Source organism: Cyprinus carpio, chromosome A24, assembly GCF_018340385.1.
Source record: "Cyprinus carpio isolate SPL01 chromosome A24, ASM1834038v1, whole genome shotgun sequence".
NCBI lineage: Eukaryota > Metazoa > Chordata > Actinopteri > Cypriniformes > Cyprinidae > Cyprinus > Cyprinus carpio.
In genome coordinates, this window is record NC_056595.1 from 9,212,269 (window position 1) to 9,236,449 (window position 24,181).

At 36.7% G+C, this 24,181-nt stretch overlaps 1 protein-coding gene across 1 annotated transcript in view; it reads left to right on the forward strand.

Moving 5' to 3' along the window:
* Positions 1-6,893: 6,893 nt before the first annotated feature.
* Positions 6,894-24,181, forward strand: part of LOC109092439 (serine/threonine-protein kinase PRP4 homolog) — a 39,573-nt gene continuing 22,285 nt past the window's right edge. The window contains exons 1-5 of the mRNA XM_042714156.1: positions 6,894-7,076; positions 7,772-9,002; positions 11,557-11,728; positions 15,568-15,586; positions 22,445-22,473. Coding sequence (XP_042570090.1) covers positions 7,030-7,076; positions 7,772-9,002; positions 11,557-11,728; positions 15,568-15,586; positions 22,445-22,473 — 1,498 coding nt within the window. The 5' untranslated portion in view covers positions 6,894-7,029. The remainder of the gene's footprint in view (positions 7,077-7,771; positions 9,003-11,556; positions 11,729-15,567; positions 15,587-22,444; positions 22,474-24,181) is intronic.

Here is a 24,181-nt window from a genome sequence, read left to right on the forward strand (position 1 = left end):
GAGAAAATGCCTGCGCTTCATGTTTAGATATGGCTTATTTTTTGACCTATAGAGTTTTAGCCGGCAACGGCGAATGGCACGGTGGATTGTGTTCACCAACAATGTTTTCTGGAAGTATTCCTGAGCCCATGTTGTGATTTCCATTACAGTAGCATTCCTGTATGTGATGCAGTGCCGTCTAAGGGCCCGAAGATCACGGGCATCCAGTATGGTTTTCCGGCCTTGACCCTTATGCACAGCGATTGTTCCAAATTCTCTGAATCTTTGGATGATATTATGGATGTTATACCTTTGGATGATATAACTTCAAACAGTTTTTCTCTGAGAAACTCCTTTCTGGTATTGCTCCACTATTTTTTCGCCGCAGCATTAGGGGAATTGCCTCTCCATCCTCTGCCCATCAGGTTGACTTTCTGAGAGACCACTCCACTCTGAGAGTGGCTCTTTTTCCCAATCATGTTGTAAATTGACCTAATAAGTTGCAAAGTGTGGTCCCCAGCCAGCTTGTCCTTATATGTACATTTAACTTTTCCGGCCTCTTATTGCTACCTGGTCCCAACTTTTTGTGGAATGTGTAGCTCCATGAAATCCAAATGAGCCAATATTTGGCATGACTTTCAAAATGTTTCACTTTTTTAATGTTTCACTTTTATCATATTGTTGTGAATATATAAGTTTACGATTGTAAAATTAAAATAATATTCTATTGTGAATAAAATAACGTTTATGAGAGTTGTAAAATTATTCCGCATCATCACTCCTTTTTACAGTGTCCACAATTTTTTTGATCAGTGTCCCAACTTTTTTTGGAATCGGGTTTGTATATATATATATATATATATATAAAATATATAATTATTCAGTACAGACCAAAAGTTTGGAAACATTAACCTATTTTAAATGTTTTTGAAAGAGAGTTTCTTCTGCTCATCAAGCCTGCATTTATTTGATCAATCAAGAATACATCACAAGTAATATTGGATATATTAAATCAACTAAATAATATATATAATCTTGTAAAATATTATTACAACTTAAAATAAAAGTTTTTCTTCTATTTGATTACTACTTTTAAAAATAATTTCTTCCTGTGATGCCAAGCGAATTTTCAGCATCATTACTCCAGCCTTCATGTCACATGTAACCATCCAGTCTATGCACATGATCATTTAGAAATCATTCTAATATTCTGATTTATTATGAGTGTTGGAAACAGTATTGATTTTATTTAAGAAAAAGAAAGAAAAAAAATACTCCCCAAATTATGACCCCCAATTACTGTTATTACCCAGTCTATTACTGACCAGTATGTACTATTGTTATAAAAACAAAATATTTATATTTTTAAAACATAGTTCTTTTTTTTTTTTTACTTTTTTATTATGAAAGTATCCTAAAAAAGTATCACATGTTCTGAAAAAAATATTAAACAGCAGAACTGTTTCCAACTTTGATAAATGAATCACAATATATAGAATGATTTCTAAAGTATCATGTGATAATGATCCTAAAAAATTCAGCTTTGGCATCACAGAAATAAATGATAATTTAAAGTATAATAAATTTAAAACAATTATTTTAAATTGTAATAATATATCACAATTTTACATTTTTTTCTGTATTTTTGATCAAATAAATGCAGGCTTGATGAGCAGAAGAAACTTCTTTCAAAAACATATATTCAATTTCGACTTTGTTCTCGTAATCTTAGAATTTGTTATTTTTATGTGGCACTTAATCACCATCGTAGTATGCAACCACTTTATATTGACAATTCGACATGAAAAAAATATTTCAAAACCGCCTTCGTGTATTGTATCAGTAAATTTAAACAAGAGAAAGCTTTGAAGCCCTATCACAGTGCTTGATGGGTAAGGGACCGAATGACAAATTTCACCAACTGGGTTAAAAAAATAAAATAAAAATAAATAAAAATAATTTGAAAAAAAATCAAAATCTCTTTATAGTCACACATCGTGTACACAATTGTAACGATGGTGAAATTCTTTGGGTAGGCTACAAGACTCTGTGCCAGGGCAGTACAAGCAACAATATATGAAAAAAATAGCAGTATACAGTACATAAATAACAATATACACATTTTACACAATATACATTTTTTTTCACAATATACAATAGACAATTGTACACAATAAACAATATACACATTTCCATAATATACACATAGTACACAGTGTACTCAAGAGACTTATAAATGTATAGCTTTTATATATGACTTACAGTGATGTATACTGTAGTGTTTTACTGTGAAGTTCAGTGCAGTAGTTTGTTAGTGCAGAAGAGAAGATGGAGCTGCATGTGTTCTATGCTATGCAGTGCAAGACATGCTACAGTGCTGTCAGAGTCAGTGTGCTGGTGTGTAGATGGAATCCAGTGTGAGGGGTAGGGGTAGGTGGGTGATTATCATTTTGCTACCTGGAATTCAGTAGTCTGATGGCCTGCGTGAAGTGGCCGTCTCGTGTTCTGCTGGTTCGGGTTCTGATGCTGCAGTACCGTCTGCCTGATGGTAGCAGTGAGAATACTCACACACCTCTGGGTGTAGATGTCCTGGCGGACGGGAGAGAAGTCCTCACACAACTCTATATTCAAATTTACAGAAGGGAGGGAAGGTCACCTCCGATGATGTGCTGGGTAAAAACGTCTGATGTGTTTTAAATAAAATTGCTTTTAACATTTAGATAGAGTAATTTAAATATAACACACTGTAAAGCTGGTATTACTAATGTTTTTACTATAGCCCTGCAGTGCAAACATTAATTTGAATGAATTATAGCAGAGGTTCTCAAACCTGTCCTGGAGTACCCCTAGCCCTGCACATTTTGTATGTCTCCCTCATCTATCACACCAGATTCAACTCATCAGCTCATTAGTGGAGACTGCAAGACCTAAAGTGGGTGCGTCAGATATAGGGAAACATACAAAATGTGCAGTGCTGGGGGTACTTCATGGAGAGGTTTGAAAACCAACAAATTATTGAACTTTTTGTACCATTTTGTACTGTGAGCAGTGGTGTAGTGGTGCCTACTCTTAATTTAAGTGGGCATACTCTTAATTTATGCCCCCATTTTTTAAAGCGGCCCAGCAAAGGATGAACGGCCTGTGTTATAAACAGTGACATGTAAGAGTCAAGACTAGTCTTGCATGTTTAGTTCACCCTAAAGTAATATTTGCACATTTTCACTTTCTGTAACTTCTGCTACTTCACTTGCTGAAGTAAGGATCATTATGAAATTAATATTAGCCACAAAAGAGGTGCAGATTTTGCAATAAATAATTAAAATGTAACAAATTACATAGACTGCAACTATTAACATTTTGTCAGAACCTCTAGTAGACAAGCTCTTTTGTTTAGTTATCTGTAGGAGAATCATGATCTCTATTTGATACCAAAAAAAATAAAAAAATAAAAAAATAAATTGTGATCAATTTATCCAGAATTGTGCAGCTCTACTACATAGAGACATAGAGGAGAGGAATTGTTGAATAAAGTAGTTATTTTTGTTTTCTTGGTGTACAAAAAGTATTCTCATCACTTCATAACATTACGGTTGAATCACTGATGGCAGATGGACTATTCTGATGATGCTTTTCATACTTTCATCACTTTCACTTTCACTTTCCTGGACCTTGACAGTGTTACTTACTTGGCAATCTATGGGACAGTCTCAAGCCTACCGGTTTTCATCCAAAATATCTTAAATTGTGTTCTGAAGACTAACGAAGCTTTTACGGGTTTGGTACAACATGGGGGTAAGTGATTAATGGCTAAATTTTCATTTTGCGGTGGAGTAGCCCTTTAATGACAAAATTTTCATTTTGGGGTAGAGAATTCCTTTAAGCCACATAGGCTACACGCTGAAAAGAATAATTCTTGACATGACTGCATTCACGTGATTTGTTGAGATAAGGGGGGGCGCGGGCACAATCAATCAAATTTAAAGGGGCGCATCCTGACCACATCATTGTCTTTACAGGGTGTGTTTAGAGAATATTGGCATTTATTTACATGTGATCATTTTTGGCTAATGCAGGACACTATGTGGTTACATATGTTTATTTTATTGAAATGTAGTTTTTAAAATAAAAAAAGTATTACATCAAATTATGTAATTGGCCAGCGAAGAAAGTCTGTGCTTGCTGGATAACGATGCTGCATTTTGCCCCCGCTCCCGATAACCGAGAGGAGAATTTATTTCTTAGAAATCAGCTAAAGCTAACAAATCACCCACTATCCCTCTCCAAATATGTTCAGATTCCCCTGACATTTTGCGTTGCTTGAATCCGTCTTCATAGTCCCACTGTAATGACATATAGCTTTTCTTACTGTTCAATGACAGTGCGTGTTACAATAACAAGTGAGAGAGGGGTTGGCTCATCAATTCGAGGCGAAAGTTGATTGGTTCCTCCCACGAGTGTATTGTCCAATGGCATTTTTTAAATCGATTAACGAATGGATAACGAAAAGCATTTGGCAAAAGGACAAAAAAAGCAATTGGCAAATAGCTATTGCCAAATGCATTTTTTAAAAGCGATTTAAAATGTGTAATAAAATATTTATTAATGTACTTTTTATTGTTTTATTAATCCACATTTTAAAACCTGAATTAAATAAACAGTTTTAAATGTGTCTATTTATTTATACATTATTTTTTTTTATTTATTGTTTTATTAAACTACATTTTTAAATATGTCTGTTAATTTGTCCATTTAAAAAGTGATTTATTTATATAAATGTTTTATGTTTGAATTATTAAATCAATAAATTGATTCTTTATTTACATTGTACTCCCTTTACTATATTTAGCAATATTTTAAACAACATTTTGATAATTATTGTAAAATTGTTATTAATGCATCTTTTCTAATTTCATATTAATTGATGCTATGTGGATTATTTCTACTCTTGTCACACAACAGGATTAATTAAAATTAAATAGTAAAGCAAAGCGCTATTGCATTATTATTTGTCATTATTTGTCAAATCATGTATTAGAGAGTAAGGGAGGGTTAGCACCTTATCAATATGGTTTAAGACAAGGTCATTCAACATTGGATGCATTAATAAAGCTGGAGACATATGTCAAGAAAGCTATGATAATGAAAGAGGGTTTATTAGCAGTTTATTTTGATATTGAAAAGGCATATGACATGATGTGGAAAGAAGGTTTACTACTAAAATTGGGGGGGAAAATGGAATTGAAGGAAGAATTTATAACTAGTTTTTTATTAGATAGAACAATTCAGGTTTGGGTGGGAAATGAGTTATCACAGATAGTGAGTGTGGACAATGGGACACCTCAAGGGAGTGTGATAAGCCGTTTATTATTTAACATTATGATTAATGATGTATTTGAAGAAGTGCCTCCAGGAATTAATACAGCTTTGTATGCTGATGATGGAATAATGTGGAAAAGAGGAAGAAATTTATCTTTTAATTTGAATAGAATTCAAGAAGCAATAGAGATAGTAGAAAGGTGGTCTTTAGAATGGGGGTTCAAATTTTCATTATCCAAAACATATTACCAGATATTTACCAGGAGAAAAACTAGAGAAAATAAGCAGCTTAAATAATATGGGTCTATATTAGAAAAAGTATCTAAATTTTAATATTTGGGAATGTGGTTTGATGATAAACTAGGGAAGGGGTTGCAGGACAAGATTGGGGTGCAGATAAGCAATCATTAAAGGGTATTTATACTGGACTTATGAGATCAGTTCTCGATTATGGATGTAGTGTGTATGAATCTGCATCTGCAATGTTATTAAAGAAACTAGATATCATGCAAGCTAAAGCACTAAGATTGATTCTAGGAGCAGTTAAGACAACACCAATTGCAGCAATACAGTTGGAATTTTCAGAAATCTCTCTATAAGAAGAGAAAAACTAGCCATGGACTATTGGATTCATCTTCAGCGCAAAAGAGAGGATCATCCTGTAAGAGAAGTACGTAATGAAAGTTGGGAAACAGTAAAGGATTTGCATGGAAAATAAAGAAACTGATCAATGAAACTGGAATAGAATCAAATAAATTTGCATCTGTAAATGTAACTCCTCCAATAGCACCTTGGTTATTAGAACAACCTGAAGTTGACTTAAATGTACAAAAAGAAATTAAAGGGATACTCCACCCCAAAATGGAAATTTTGTCATTAATCACTTACCCCCATGTCGTTCCAAACCCATAAAAGCTTTGTTTGTCTTCGGAACACAATTTAAGATATTTTGGATGAAAACCGGGAGGCCTGTGACAAGTAAATAACAGTGTTAAGGTCCATAAAAGGTATGAAAGTCGTATTTACTTGGCAGTCTATGGGACAGTCACAGGCCTCCTGGTTTTCATCCAAAATATCTTAAATTGTGTTTACGGGTTTGGAACGACATGGGGGGTAAGTGATTAATGACAAAATTTTTCTTTTAGGGTGGAGTATCCCTTTAAGGGAATGGGGGAGGGGTTTAATTTAAATGTTATGTTAAATAATAACATAAGAGAAGGGAACAAGTCATTTTAACACATATTCGAACAGGACAATAAAATCTTAACCAAACACTATAGATTATAGGGAAACATAATACTGGTCTATGAAATGTTTGTTTAACAGAGGAATCAGTGGAATACGTTATGATGTACAACATATGAAAGAGAAAGGGGTCGACTTAAACATGAATTACAATCCTTAGGAATTAAAGAATTTTCATTAAGTAGTATTCTGAATGATGGTCCAAATGCAGGAAAACAAATAAGTGCAATCATGAGATTTCTTAAGAATTGTACAATAATGATCAGAGTATAAGATTTAGGTGAGAAACAGTATTCTCTTCACACTCCATCAGGTGGCGATATGCACCTATGAAGTTGGTTCGCAACCCGCCATAAAACCAAAAGAAGAAGAAGAAGAAGCAGAAGAAGAAAAAGCAGGCACTAGAGAGCACACGCACTCCCCTTCGCTTTGGTCCTTCTCATAATCTCACACCAGAAGAAGAACACAGCGGGCCACTGCTGAAACAAAATGGCCGACGTAGAAATGGATTTACGGAGCAAGAGGCTAAAAAACGGGTAAGAGCACGTGCGTTGTACCCCATGAACAACGCATTTTAGAGCTTGTATGGGGGTGTTTGGGGAAAAGGGACAGATGTGGTCAGGGTTGTGTTGTTCTCATATTTAACTATAAAGATTTTGCTCTCTATTCTCTCATGGGCTAGTGTTAGCGTGCTAATGCTTAATATTCTTATACAAGCAGTCAGTTGTCAAGATACATTTGCTAGGTGTGATTTCCGTTGGTTTTGTGAACTCGTTAGTTTTAAAAACTTTGAACTCTGGCATATCACACCCTGTGTGTTTAAACATTTTATTTTGTTAGGTTCTTTATCCGTTAATTTTGATATGACATTGTCAACACGCTCAATTAGTTGGTTATCTATCCAAATTTATACAATTTCTATGTTAATTAGATCATAAAGGTAATATAATTAGTCGTCATAGTCCCTAAGCACATTAACAGACCTGCCTATATTAATTTGTTGGTGAGTTACATGGTCAGTATTTGTATCCTTGTGAAGAACACCATGTTGCACTGATAAAGCATAACAAAATCTCAGAATGTTATTTGGTGCCTAAATAAGTGCAAAACTAAATAAAATATTGTATTTAAAATGTATGTTATGAGGAAAAACTGAAATGTGACCCTTTCTTTTTATGTAAAGTTTTACTGGTTCTGCATGTTAATATGCTCATGTTATTTATGTTTACAGGCCAGAGGATTTGCAGAGTCCAGAGAAGAGCGGAAATGGGGATGAAAATGGTGACATGTCTGGAGAGGATGAAGAGGGTGAGGAAGAAGTGGAGGTAAATGGAGAGAACCAGGACAGCAGTTCCAAACACCACAGCATTGGCAGCAAACACAAGAAAAAGAAACACAAGCACCGTAGCAAGCACAAAAAACACAAACATGCATCTGAGGAAGGTAAGGACCGCAAACGGAAACATAGACACAAACATAAGAAGCACAGGCGCAAAGAGGAGCCATCCTCCTCACCATCTGGGGCCATCAACAGGAGGGCCGAGGAGGGCTCTCCATCGCTGGGCAGTGCAACCCTGGATGACAAGGCGCTTCTTGAAGACCTGGAGAAACAAAGAGCACTGATTAAAGCTGAGCTGGACAGCCAGCTGATGGAGGGGAAGGTTCAGTCAGGAATGGGTCTGATTCTACAGGGTTACAATTCCGGCTCAGAAGAGGATAGAGAGGGACAGAGGGCACGTAATGGAGAGCAACGGCAAAGAAGCAGTGGGGCCAGAACCCGCTCACCTAGGGACCAGATAAGCAGGGGGGGTAGATCCAGACGGGACTCAACGGACACCAGCAAACCAAGTGTAAAACAGTGCAGCCGCTCTCTTGAGAGAGTTTGTAGGGATGCTAAGCTTGAACGAATGACCAAAATTGTGAAAGAGACTGTTAAGGAGCGTAGCAAGTCCAAAGAGAAAAAACGCTCCCGGAGCAGGGACAAATCCAGGGAGCGTGTGAGGAAGTCCCAGTCCCCGTCTACAAGAAGACGGTCTGTGGAGAGAAAATCAGACCAGAAGGGACGTTCTGATCGGCGTTCCTCTCCTCATGTAGATGAGAAGCGGGAACAAGTCGCACAGAGATCAAGCTCACGAGGGAGCCGGTCACGAGATCGACAATCTCACTCTAAAGATGCCCGGGTGGGTTGCTCGGAGTCGGATCGAGAAAAGAGGCCTGGAAAGTCTCCATCGAAAGACCCCTCATCTGGGAAAGAGAATCGGTCTCCTCATCAACGTCGAGCGCATAGCCCTCAACGTCGACGCAGTTCCTCCCCTCGCCATAGGGACCGCCAGCCCAACCAGCCCCCATCGGGTTCTGCAGACCGGAGTTCCAAACTGAGCCACTCACCGTCTAGAAACAGGTCACCAGCCAAAAGAGGACGAAGTCGCTCAAATGTGCGCCGGAGAGATTCCCCTTCCAGGTACACATCAACACACCATTAAAGATTTAAAATTAATATTTTGTCGTCATTTATTTACCCTCATGTTGTTCCAAACCTGTGTGACTTTCTTCTGTAGAAAACAAAGATATTTTGAAAAATGTCCATAGGGTCAGTAGGTTCCAGTTTTATTTGGAGCATCTTTTATGTTCCACAGAAAAAAAGTCAATCATACAAGTTTGAACAACATGATGCAGGGCTTGAAATTAACTTTTTAACTTTGTAGCACTGGTACTCTCAACTTTAAAAAGTTAGGAGCACCAGCAAAAATTTAGGAGCACCCACCAAAAATTAATGAGCACCACTACTACAAATTATATATTAAAGGGGTGATATGATGTTGCTAAAAAGAAAATTTTGTGTATTTGGTGTAATGAAATGTTTGAGGTTTAAGATTCAAAAACACATTATTTTCCATATACTGTACATCATTGTTTCTCCTCTATGCCCCGCCTTTCTGAAATGCATAGTTTTTTACAAAGCTCATAGGTCTGAAAAGCAAGGTGTGCTCTGATTGGGCAGCTATCCAGTGCTTTGTGATTGGTCGGATACCTCAAGCATGTGACAGAAATGTTACGCCCTTTACTATACTGTGATGCGTGTCCTGGTCAGAACACCGGCGCCACAAGACAAAAACAATAACCCATTACAAACGAGCCATTTGTTGCATCCAGTGGGGACATAATTACTGATTAATGATTTATACTGTATATTTTTTCACGTTGTGTAGCGTATCGCTCCACGTAAACACAAAACTATGTCTGCATTTGTGATCAGAGACACAACAAACAACAGGCACTACTCCACACTGCTCAAAACTTGAGTGTGAATCAAAATCTTCAAATACAAAAAAAATAAAAAAATTTACTTACAGGCCGTCCTTAAAAAGTTGGAACTGCCCCACTTTATAGGACAGCCTTTAAGCACAGACCCACTGTAGGCTACGCTGCAGGTTCAGGAAACAGTCCTCCATAAAATGCATCACACAGCGTCACACACTGCGGACTTGAGTGAGGAACGGCCGGAGGGCTTGCGGCAACCACATGTGACGACCCCAGGCTGGACTCCGCTTTGTCCACGGTGAAAGCTGATCCGGCCATCCACAGCGTGAAGTTGATATATTTCCTCAGCAACCAGAGAGGAATCAGCTCTAGGCATGACGAAGCAGATACCGTCTTCTTTTAGAAGGCCAAACAAAGTAGTTTGGTTTTCACAACGAAACACACAGTGTCTCCACATGGCGGCGGTGGCAACAGTAAAACTACAGCAAGAATAAAAGTTACGCCTCCTTTGCGTGAAAATTTGGGTGGTGTTATGCAAATATTCCCACACTGTGACCTAGACATGTTGGGGCATGTTAAACGAGGCATTTTAGGAGGGCGTGGACAAGTCTTAACTTTTATAAAGAATATCTCTTTGGATTTGAGACTTTAGTCTTTGCAACTACAGAGCTTGTTACACTCCAAAGTGAAAGGAAAACTGAAAATCACATCATGACCCCTTTAATATTTGATTTATATTACTGAACCTGATGTATACTTGAGAAAGCAACTTCTTGATACTGTAATCCTGTTTTTTGTTTAGTTTTTTTGTTTTCCTAACTAATAAAAAAAACTAAACATAAGCATATTACATACTGGTCAACTCGATATAGCAGAGCATAATTTGAAATCAAGGACTTGAAGTTTGCAGAACTCTCCCATCCACAACCCAGTTCGCACAGATTAACCATCACACACAAATTACATATGCTCCTCTGTCTAGTTGCAGTGAACTCATTTGAAAGGCAAGAAGGTGATGGTTATATTTTCATGTTTGTTTGCACAACACTTGTTCTCATTTTGACTGAACAGGATGTTGCAAACATACAGTCAGAGATCACAGTTTTCGTTTAACTCTGTGTTCCTGTGCCTCAGTGGTAGAGCATTGCGTTAGCAGCACAAAAGGTTGCGGGTTCGATTCCCAGGGAACACGTTAGGTGAAAAATGTTAGCCTGAATGCACTGTAAGTCGCTTTGGATAAAAGTGTCTGCTAAAATGCATAAATGTAAACTCTAGGGGTTTTCGTATTTTTTGGCTAGAGTGACACTGAGAGACTTAGAGCTGTTTTTAAGATATCAAGTTAAAGACCTGCCCACTCAATGGGAATGTCCCTATTTAATAGATTGTACCATTGAAGGAACCTAACATTTTCTTTAATTCATATTGCTTGGGTTTAGGCCGTTTTGTCATTTAAAATGTCTTAAAACACCCTGGTCCTAAATTACAGTTCTGAAATTGCAGGGTCCTATACTTGTTTTGCCTATTTTTATTACTTACAAGTTATTATCTTAATAGGTTGCAGTGTATTTATAATGACCAGGTGGAGCTTAATGTACCTGAGTGCAGCAGGTTTCCTGTGTGAGAAACTGCCTAGCATCGGAATAATAGATATATTGGAATTTTGGACTTTTTTTTTTTAAGGTGATTTGTTGTTTTATATGTATGCTTATAACTGTTGGTTACAAACATGCCCTATGATGAAATAATTTATTTGGCAAATCCTTCATGTCTCTTAGGAAGCGTCCTCGTGTGGATGGAGCTGGGAGATCACGGGAAACGAGTCCAGCACGGCGCAGAGTGAGCCGTTCACCACTCAGACGTAGGTCTGTATCATCACGTCGACAGTCTCGCTCCTCACCTAGAAGGCGAAGTCGATCGCCCATGAGACGCAGGTGAGGCACAGTTAAAAAAAACTTCTGTGAACTAGGGATGATAATTTTTCTAAAATTTTCTAAAAACCACTAAAAGCTGATTTATACTTCTGCGTCGAAACTACGCCGTAGGTTGTGCGTAGTACATGCAGGCTACGGCGTAGCCTGACGTGCACCTCTCCAAAAATGTCACAGCGCGTCAAATCTTAGCGGACCGCAAGGGCTATGATTGGTCTGCTAGTACCCCTTTCTCCGTATATATTTCAGTTTTGTGTGTTTTTTGCACTTTAATATATTTTATTGTTACACCTTCTTATTTAAAATAAAACAAAGCAAAGAAAAAGTGTCTTATTATAAAACGTAGCATTACATCACTTTGTTGTCCGCAATGAACAGTTGTTCTGTCATGGTACGCTACAAGTCCTTGTGGAGATTGAAAGAATGCCATCTTCTGCTGTTCCGTTGTCTCTTTTTTTTTTTTTTTTTTTTTTTTTTTTTTTAGATTTAAATAAATGATCTGTTCTTTGATATTTATTTGCCACAGTCACAGCTGATGCTTCGCTGACAAGCTGCTGCTGCTTTAGCTTTTGGCGTGGTACTGCGAGTAACACCGGCAATATGCCCGTAGACACTGCAGACTAGCGGCTTGCATGTGTACTGCACGTCGATGCATACAACAGCGCAGAAGAGGCTACAGCGTATGTCCGACACAGAAGTATAAATCAATCTTATCTGATAAAATTAGAATATTAAATTAGTATTGAATAAAAATAGAATGGCCAGGTGACTTTGTGACCTATAAAAAATACAAACCAGTATTTTTCATAGGTTTATCTTAACGTGCAAACGGCAGCATGCAGAACAACTAAGCAATATCTGAACCTGGATTCATCTATTTTCAAATTGTCATGCACCTGCAGCGCTTCTGAGAACCGAAAAGCAAAATAATATAAATAGAAAATAAAATCAAATAAATAGGACTGCTCTATATATTTTTAAATCGATTAACAAATGAAGATGACGAAAATGACAACACATACTGGCTCCTATGTGCTTTGAAGAACTGTCATATTCTTGTTTTTTCGTCAGACAAAAACATAAATACTAGGCCTATCTTAGTGCACAATGTGTCTGTGTTTATTTATATAAAAACTGTTAAAAAAATGTTACTATAAAAAAGTAACATGTCAGCTTGCTGTGGGGATAGTCTAGAGCACAGCCTGTTAACCTACGTTCATCTTTGGAACACGAATTAAGATATTTTTTGATAAAATCCGAAAGCTTTCAGACCCTGCATAGACAGCAACACAACTGACATGTTCAAGACCCAGAAAGATAGTCCATGTGACATCAGTGGTTCAATCTTAATTTTATGAAGCTACGAGAATACTTTTTGTGTGCAAAGAAAACGAAAATAACGACTTTTCAATTTTATATCTTCCTTGTCAGTCTTCAGAGTACCACAACGCATGTGTATGGTGCTACTGATGCAAGAGCCAGCGTTCTGCATGCTCATGAATCCTCTCATTAGAGCAAACTAAATGTAGACATGATGCAAGTAAGAGTTTGTGCTGTGTAGACCTTCTTTAATTAACAGAATTTAGTGAGATTGCGATGACCTTAGATGAATGGCCAGCTTTTTTGCGATTATGAGGGGATCACTCTTTGCACGCTTTCTAGGCTATAATCCATTTAGAATTTGAATACATTCACTCATGGATTCACTCTCTGATAACAATTTATCCAATATTGCCACTTTCCATTGTGTTGCATTTACTACTTAAAGGGTTAGTTCACCCAAAAATTAAAATAAGGCCATAAATTACTCACCCTCAAGTCATCCTAGGTGTATATGACTCTTCTTTCAGATTAATTCAGTCGGAGTTATAATAAAAATTGTCTTTGATCTTTCAAGCTGTTTAATGCCACTCAGCGGCTGTTGCATGCATTAGTCCAAAAAAAGGTAAATAAAAAGTGCCCATCCATTAAAAAAAAAAAAAGTGTCTCACACGGATCTGGGGGGTGAACAAAGGCCTCCTGTAGCGAATCGATGCATTTTTGTAAGAAAAATATCTATATTCAAAATGCAATAATCACTTTAATGTAGCTTGAGTTTTTTTGTAGTTTTTTTTTTTTTTTTTGCTTTTTACTTAACAAAATAACATCCATTCAAACAAACAGGGAAGGAGGAGCAACAGACTCATCAATAATTTTAATTATTTTGGAAGAAAAACAAAAACAGAAAAAAAGAAAAACATTTCAATGCATCAATGGTACTAGGTTTAGCCTTTGTTCATTCATGCTGTTGTACCTTCACAAGTCACTATTTTAAGGAGGCTGTGGATTCCAAATTTTTTTGCATACATGTGCGGACTAAACCAATTTTGTATTGTCATCTTTGCAGCTGTAAAACCAGCAGACAACATTCTCTTCTTTAATGACCTTATACATGAGTTAGAATAGTCATTGAGAAGACATAAACATGGATTAGACATGTAATCAATTTGTAGTAAAAAGAATAAAACAAAATTCTCATGTGTCCATAGTAGTGTTGTCAGAAGACCCGGTACTTCGGTACCAAGTCGGTACAAAAAAAATGAAAATGTCACGGTACCAGGTTTCTTTAAGTACCGGTGGTACCGAGTACCCGGTCAACCTGGTTCTTGACGCATACAGCGCTATGATTTCCACGAAGCAGAAAACGTGGTCGGAATCTCAAAATCCAGCCATGAAAATGAAACTTACATTTTAATATGGACAGTCACGGAATTTGTCAAAGTTAGCATAAATTAATCAAATCAAATCTCCATATGGACCAGTATCTGTAAATGTTCTGCGTGTCTCTGTGTGAATGAATGAATGGCAGAGACGTGCGGGTTTGTTTACTACAGAGACTGATGCGCGTGATGCTTGCAGTAATTTCAGCATCTGCTGTCTCAGTGAGGACATAAATACATAAACAACATCACCAGAACTGTTCTGAATCACTTCACAAGCATTTTACCATTTCATTTTAGTAAAACCAGTGTCAATTTAAAGGTATTCACGCAACCCAGGGTTTCCCACGCATTGATTTATTACAATATCAAAACTGACTGCCACAAATAGATTTTGACTTCATTGAATAAACATGAGCACTGCAGGTTTCAAAATCAAAAACCGATGCGGGTGTTTTTATATCACTATATTTCAGAAGGAAACCGACCGTATTCAGAAAATTTTCGATTTCATTTTCATTTCATTTTGCATGTAATCCTCGATAAGACAGCGTTTGTGAGCTCAGCGCTGCTTTGCAGCCGGAGAATCCTGTATCTCTCCCGCTCTTAAAGCGCCTCCTGCTGGCAGAAAATGAATTTGTATATATATGTACAGGTCCTTCTCAAAAAATTAGCATATTGTGATAAAAGTTAATTATTTTCCAAAATGTAGATTCATTGCACACCAACTGAAATATTTCAGGTCTTTTATTTGTTTTTAATACTGATGATTTTGGCATACAGCTCATGAAAACCCAAAATTCCTATCTCAAAAAATTAGCATATCATGAAAAGTTCTCTAAACGAGCTATTAACCTAATCATCTGAATCAACTAATTAACTCTAAACACCTGCAAAAGATTCCTGAGGCTTTTAAAAACTCCCAGCCTGGTTCATTACTCAAAACCGCAATCATGGGTAAGACTGCCGACCTGACTGCTGTCCAGAAGGCCATCATTGACACCCTCAAGCGAGAGGGTAAGACACAGAAAGAAATTTCTGAACGAATAGGCTGTTCCCAGAGTGCTGTCTCAAGGCACCTCAGTGGGAATCTGTGGGAAGGAAAAAGTGTGGCAAAAACGCTGCAACAACGAGAAGAGGTGACCGGACCCTGAGGAAGTTTGTGGAGAAGGACCGATTCCAGACCTTGGGGGACCTGCGGAAGCAGTGGACTGAGTCTGGAGTAGAAACATCCAGAGCCACCGTGCACAGGGCGTGTGCTTTGAACCAGAAACAGCGGCAGAAGCGCCTGACCTGGGCTACAGAGAAGCAGCACTGGACTGTTGCTCAGTGGTCCAAAGTACTTTTTTTCGGATGAAAGCAAATTTTGCATGTCGTTCGGAAATCAAGGTGCCAGAGTCTGGAGGAAGACTGGGGAGAAGGAAATGCCAAAATGCCTGAAGTCCAGTGTCAAGTACCCACAGTCAGTGATGGTCTGGGGTGCCACGTCAGCTGCTGGTGTTGGTCCACTGTGTTTATCAAGGGCAGGGTCAATCCAGCAAGCTATCAGGAGATTTTGGAGCACTTCATGCTTCCCATCTGCTGAAAAGTTTATGGCGATGAAGATTTCGTTTTTCAGCACGACCTGGCACCTGCTCACAGTTCCAAAACCACTGGTAAATGGTTTACTGACCATGGTATTACTGTGCTCAATTGGCCTGCCAACTCTCCTGACCTGACCCCATAGAGAATCTGTGGGATATTGTGAAGAGAAAGTTGAGAGACGCAAGACCCAACACTCTGGATGAGCTTAAGGCCGCTATCGAGCATCCTGGGCCTCCATAACACCTCAGCATGTGCCACAGGCTCGATTGCCTCCATGCCACGCCGCATTGAAGCAGTCATTTCTGCAAAAGGATTCCCGACCAAGTATTGAGAGTGCATAACTGAACATAATTATTTTGAAGGTTGACTTTTTTTTTTTTTGTATTAAAACACTTTTCTTTCTTTTACTTGGTCATATGAAATATGCTAAATTTTTTGAGATAGGAATTTTGGGTTTTCATGAGCTGTATGGCCAAAATCATCAGTATTAAAACAATAAAAGACCTGAAATATTTCAGTTGGTGTGCAATGAATCTAAAATATATGAAAGTTTAATTTTATCATTACGTTATGGAAAATAATGAACTTTTATCACAATATGCTAATTTTTTGAGAAGGACCTGTATATATGGGGGCGGGGGAGTGTAAGGCTGTGGGAAACACTGCAACCGTCGTCAAAATAATTTTATTTTTACATAAAAGCATTGTGCTAGAAATATTACTATTATTTAGTATGAATTTATGTGATACTGCTACTACTGTTTGAAAAAAATTAATAAAACTTTATTTTTTTAAGAACTAAATCACACAATATTTCTTCCATGTTTTAATTTTAATAGCAAATTCCCTTATTTAACAAAAAATAAAATGTGTTTAAATTTCATTAAGACAAATTAAATTTGGGTGAAACTTGTTTACTGTTTTTCATAATTATATTACTTGTAGAAAAACTTTAAACACAATTGTAAATAAGTATAAAGAATGGCATTGGTTTTATTTTTAGTGATAAAAAGTGTTTTTTTTTTTAATTAGCATATTTTTCTGTTTTGCTTTGGTACCGAAATTGGTACCGAGAACCGTGGATTTTCACTGGTATCGCTACCGAATACTTAAATTTTGGTACCGTGACAACACTAGTCCATAGGTTGAGAACAATTGGACATTCCCAAAACATGTGGAGAAAAGTAACTGATACAGTGTTACAGATATGGCAGTTATAGGTCGATTGCAGTTTTCATTTTATACCTCTTGCAAGGAGTTATGTATGCCTATGGATGACTTTGAAATGGATAAGACGATAAGCCAAGTTTTTAGAAGTTAAGATTAGTCATGTGTGTGTAGGATGGCCGAACTTAAGGAGCTGCCCCCGGAACTTAATGCCCGGGTTCACATTCAGCGTTCCTTTCCGTCTCGCACACAGCCGCGTCTGCACAGCTTTCAAAAGTATGCTCAACCACAGATGAGCGCGGATGGATGAGCCCTCTTGAAAAATAGCGTAATTCCGATGATGTGTGGACGGCTCGAATATACTTTGACTTATGCGATCGGCAACCGGCCGTTTTTTGCCTTATTGCAACTCTCTGTTCTGTACTTGCACAAACTGCGTTGTAATGCTGTGATTTTTCAAAATGTAATTTTTGTGAAAATATTAAGTCTGTTAATGCCCGTTAACATAGGCCAGAGATGCTGAAGACGGACGCACAGAGAAAAATGCTGTAGCGGGCAGATCACTCATTGTTCATGATGCACAAACTATTGGAAGAAAATCCTCAATATTGATTTGGGGTTTATATGAATGTATTTCTGAGGGGAGCTTACTGTCTTCTAAAAAGTATACGTGGTATAACTTCACAAAGCTTGTCAGAACATTCGTTTTTGGCTTCAAATTGGGTTATTAAATCAAATTATGTGTATTATTATTATTATATAACTAAATGATAAGAAATTACATAAATGATATGTATATTTAATTTATAAACTAAAATGAAATAACTGTAATAATTACAGATTCAGGCTAAAAATAAAGATGTCAGTCTTTATATTTTTTTCTTTTAGGAAACAAATCAAAGAAAAAAATTAAATTCTACTGTTTCGAATATTCTGTATGTTGCTCAAAAACAAAATGTATTGTGTCCAGCAGGAAAAAATATTTTTTTTACCCAGTCATTTAAAAATAACACATTTCAGAGCTGTAACAATACTGTGAAACCGTGATATTTTTGCTTAAGGTTATCATATCATCAAAATCTCAGATTGCCCCATGCCTAGACCACACCCTCCAGTCTGTTAATTCACGATTCCATGTACAGTCGTGGCCAAAAGTTTTGAGAATTACATAAATATTAGTTTTCAAAAAGTTTGCTGCTAAACTGCTTTTAGATCTTTGTTTCAGTTGTTTCTGTGATGTACTGAAATATAATTACAAGCACTTCATACGTTTCAAAGGCTTTTCTCGCGACAAATTACATGACATTGATGCAAAGAGTCAGTATTTGCAGTGTTTGGCCCTTCTTTTTCAGGACCTCTGCAATTCGACTGGGCATGCTCTCAATCAACTTCTGGGCCAAATCCTGACTGATAGCAAAACCCATTCTTTCATAATAACTTCTTGGAGTTTGTCAGAATTAGTGGGTTTTTGTTTGTCCACCCGCCTCTTGAGGATTGACCACAAGTCTCAATGGGATTACGATCTGGGGAGTTTCCAGGCCATGGACCCAAAATTTCAACATTCTGGTCCCCGAGCCACTTAGTTATCACTTTTGGCCTTATGGCACGGTGCTCCATCGTGCTGGAAAATGCATTGTTCTTCACCAAACTGTTGTTGGGTTGTTGGAAGAAGTTGCTGTTGGAGGGTGTTTTGGTACCACTTCTTTATTCATGGCTGTGTTTTTGGGCAGAATTGTGAGTGAGCCCACTCCCTTGGATGAGAAGCAACCCCACACATGACTGGTGTCAGGATGCTTTACTGTTGGCATGACACAGGAGGGACTGATGGTAGCACTCACCTTTTCTTCTCTGGACAAGCGCTTTTTCCAGATGCCCCAAACAATCGGAAAGGGGCTTCATCGGAGAATATGACTATAGCCCCAGTCCTCAGCTGTCCATTCACTATACTTTCTGCAGAAGATCAATCTGTCCCTGATGTTTTTTTTGGAGAGAAGTAGCTTCTTTGCTGCCCTTCTTGACACCTAGGCCATCTTCCAAAAGTCTTCGCCTCACTGTGCGTGCAGATGTGCTCACACCTGCCTGCTGCCATTCCTGAGCAAGCTCTGCACTGGTGGCACTACGATCCCGCAGCTGAATCCTCTTTAGGAGACGATCCTGGCGCCTTGCTGGACTTTCTTGGACACCCTGAAGCCTTCTTTACAAGAATTTAACCTCTTTCCTTGAAGTTCTTGATGAACCTATAAATTGTTGATTTAGGTGCAATCTTAGTAGCCACAATATCCTTGCCTGTGAAGCCATTTTTATGCAACGCAATGATGGCTGCACGTGTTTCTTTGCAGGTCACCAGTGGTTAACAATGGAAGAACAATGATTTCAAGCATCCACCCTCCTTTTTAACATGTCAAATCTGCCATTCTTACCCAATCAGCCTGACATAATAATCTCCAGCCTTGTGCTCGTCAACATTCTCACCTGAGTTAACAAGATGATTACTGAAATGATCTCAGCAGGTCCTTTAATGACAGCAAGGAAATTGCAGTGGAAAGGTTTTTTTTGGGATTAAGTTAATTTTCATGGCAAAGAAGGACTATGCAATTCATCTGATCACTCTTCCATAACATTCTGGAGTATATGCAAATTGCTATTAATAAAACTTAAGCAGAAATTTTTTCCAATTTCCAATATTTATGTAATTCTCAAAACTTTTGGCCACGACTGTAGATTTAATAGAGAGAGGCCTTGCAACTGTGATCATTAAGTTTACTATATATTAAAGAAACAGATGGCCGACCAGAGGGTGGTGCTATCCAATCCCACATAGGATGAGAGGAAATAGGGGATGCCCATGGAAACTCCATAGGCCTAGAGAGCAGAGCGTAACTGAACAAAAGACAAAATATGATGATGCTGGTAAACAAATCTTAGTTCTTGAATTGAGCAGAGTCCTTGGTTATCTCATATAGGGCCCCTATGAAATCCGTTTTTTTCCCCCATAAATTCCGTACACTTTTTTTTTTTCCAAATTCCATTTTTTCAGTTTAAATTTTTCTCGACTCCTTTTTAATGGTTAAATTAAATTTTATTAATCAACAAGCATATCTAATTAATTAAAATCATGAAAGTTATATATTTTCACATCAATTTATTTCAGGTTAACAAAAATTATACATTTTTAGACCCTATGGAATGTTTTATTTTTTTTCTTCACCATATGTTTTATTGTTTTACCTAATTCTGTGTTTTAGCATGTCTAATTATTTAAATGCATGAAAACAACTTATTAATTTTTTTTCTTAAAATAGCCTTTATTTTCCCCCCCCTCAGAAATACTGGAATGTTTTATTTAACACACTCACGCTAGTGCTGGGCGGTTTTGACCAAAAATATCACGGTTTTTTTCTAAATTATGCCGGTTTGCCGATTTATGAATTACTTTTTTTTTTTTTTTTTTTAATTTTTAATGCATAATCAGGTGTACAAGGCATTTTCTGGCTGGTTGGTTCCAAGACGTGCTTTTAGCCCGACAGCACTTGCATAAAATGGTTGTTTGGTCGAAGTCGGATTTTTGGAAACCAAAAACCCTCCAAACAACAGACCAGGCTCCTCTTTTTCGGCAGTTCTTCTGTGTCATGTTCTACTAGTTCCTACAGCATACTATTCCCTGTAACGCCTGTTTCACACATACACCGTCTGCAGTGCGACGGTTTGCAGTCCGCTATGATCCGCGGCTGTTTAGTCGACACACACAACATTTGTTCATTGTTTTGATTTCAATCATGTAAAACACACACACACACACACACATACACACACACAAACCACATACTATATATATATATATATTATTTATTTAATTTTTTTTTTTTTTTCTCAGCATTGTGAGTCTTTTATCACAGAACAGTAACAATCTTTCATAGTTATAGACATTAGTTTAAACTCAATAAATATAAACAACGCATTATTCATGCATTCCTACTTTTCTTGTTAAAATATTTCAAATTAAAACACCACAGACAGAAATAGTCTCGTGCCTTTTGCATTTAAATCTTTATCATAAGCAATCCCACGGGTCTTAATGAACTTAGTTTTTTCTGCTGCCCATAAAAGTGAACAGTATATATATGATATATATGTATATATATATAATATGTGTATATATGGTGTATATATATATATATATATATATATATATATATATATATATAGATATATATATATATATATATATATATATATTGAGGGCTGTCAAATGATTAATCACGATTAATCACATCCAAATAAAAGTTTTGTTTACATAATATATGTGTGTATACTGTGTATATTTATTATGTATATATAAATACACACCACATGCATGTATATATGTAAGAAGAATAAGTTATGTTTATATACATTAAATATATTTAGATATAATATAAAAATATAAGAATATAAATATATAAATGTATATACATGTAAATATTTTCTTAAATATATAATTTATGTGTGTGTATTTATATATACATAATAAATATACCCTGTACACACATACTATATTATGTAAACATAAACTTTTATTTTGGATGTCATTAATCGTGATTAATCATTTGACAGCACTAATATATATATATATTATATATATCTATATATATATTGTTTTCCTTGTTTATCTAAAAGTGCACTTTTTCTTGTTTTTAAACCTAGCCAAAAACCCATGTGTTTGCGTGTGAAACAGCTTTAATTAGTATACATTTATTGTGAAATGACTGACTGCATTTCCGTGTCAATCCATGTTCATTTTTCCCGCCAACAATGCGCTTTCACAATTCAGCGCGTGCAGCACAGCAAAACTAGACTCGGTACATAAACGTTCGCTGCACTGCTGCAGACGCACCGCTCCTGGAACGCACTGACGGACCACAACCTCGTGCAGTATGAACGCTGGAATCCGTTAACATGGGTGCGAAAAAAAAAATATGCAACGCATACGCAATGCAGATGGAGTATGTGTGAAACAGGCGTTATAACGTAACACCAGAGCACTACTGTGTTTACCCGCTGTCGCTGCTTAGAAGTGCAACATTGTAAAGGGTCCGTCTGAAACAGTGTGCCCGCGGCACAGCATAACGTTCCGAACGTTGAGTAATTAAATACATCGGTATGGCGGTATAATTAAAAATTAATATCGTAACGAAAATATACACCGGTTTTTTCGGTGTAAACCAGTATAAACGCCCAGCACTAACTCACGCGCGCATAACACACACACCATAAAAAGAGAGAGAGGAGACAGAGACTATTCAGACTTTCAGTCTGTATGATAACAAACTGTTTAAATTCATTAGAGAAAGGTCTATCCTAACCCAAGCCAATTGATGGTTTTGTATGATTGCTGAAACATATTAACCCTCTGGAGTCTAAGGGTATTTTTGGGGCCTGAAGAAGTTTTGTCATGCCCTGACAGTTTTGCTTTTTTCAGTTTTCTTATAAATATCTAAAATGGCTTAAGTCTAATCTCACTGTAATCAGCACAAACTAGGCTATAATAATATGTGAGCAGCATGTATGTACATGATTGTGTTTTTTGAGAAAAAAAAATGTTATGCGTGGTTAGTGAAAAACTAAAAATGTATAAATCACTTGAATAAGGCAATAAAAACACATACAGAACATTGGTTCCCGGGACTTTTGAGAACTGGAGCTTGTAGCCTAGAATTTTTCTCTTCTAAATTATGTGAAAATCATCTTGTTTACTCACTTAAAGAAAACAATATATTGATTTAAATTGTCTAAGACACTTTTTGTTGGTAAAAGTCATATGCGAGAAGGCGTCAACTATCATGAATTCACACCTGAGAAGACAAAGACCTGCATAATGAGCTGTATAATGAGCCATTCAGTCAGCTGTGTCACTGAGAGGGATGAGTTACAAGAAAGAATGTGAGGACAAAATAAATGTTTATAATTATATGTTTGTAGTTTATTTAGAATATATTTAATTATCCCACAACATAATTTAATATTCACTTGTGAGTGCAGTTAAACGGTTTATTAGGAACAATCAAAGCTGACTTTTCAAACTGATTTTTTTTTGCATCATTACTCCCAGTCACACAATCCTTCAGAAATCCTTTTAAAATTATTTTCTACAAAAACATTTATTTTTGTTGTTGGTGTTGTATTATGTTATTGTTATTATGATTATTATTATTATTATTAGCATTATTATTATTATTATTATTAATGTTGAAAAGAGCGGAGAATATTTTTTTCAGGTTTTTTAGGGGGGATAATTGAAAGAACAGCATTGTTTGTTACATTTGTTACATTTTAGGGTACATTTATATTTACATCAAGCTTTGAATGGTATAGTAGTGTATATTGTTATTGAAACTTAATAATATTTCACTTGATTATACATTTAGTTAGGAATTATAGTTTGGAAAAGTCTTTGGAAAAAGTCTAACTCGTAAAATGTTTACACGTTATGTGAAAACTAGTACAAGTATATAAATAAATAAAAAGAGACTTACTCATGTTTATGATCTCTGCTGAATATTCATTCCTTTTTTTCTGAGGAAATCCAAATCCTCAACCACATCACATCTTTTTGGGGTGAATTATGTCTTATTCCCCTCATCGCGAAGCAAAAAAGTAAAATAAAAAAAACTTGAAAGTGCGTTCAGGCAGCGGGGGTGTGTGGTCGCATTAGAAGAATAATGAAGGGAGACGTGAAAAACGGACATTGCGTTGTTTTCATATGGATTACTACACAGAATATTTGTTTTCGGCAGCACTTGTTTAGTTTAAAAGTAGATAATGTCAAGCTTTCTATAGATATATGTCTCATGTCTCTTCGTTGAGTATTCACCGAGTTACAGTTCATTTTAATGACGCGTTTGTAAATGAAGATCAGCGCAGACAAAGGCTGCAGACAGCACTCCTTGTTTGTTATCTTTATTTTATAAGTGCACAAAGTTTTATGTCTGTATACAAAAAAAAGTAGACCCTTTACAGATTCGA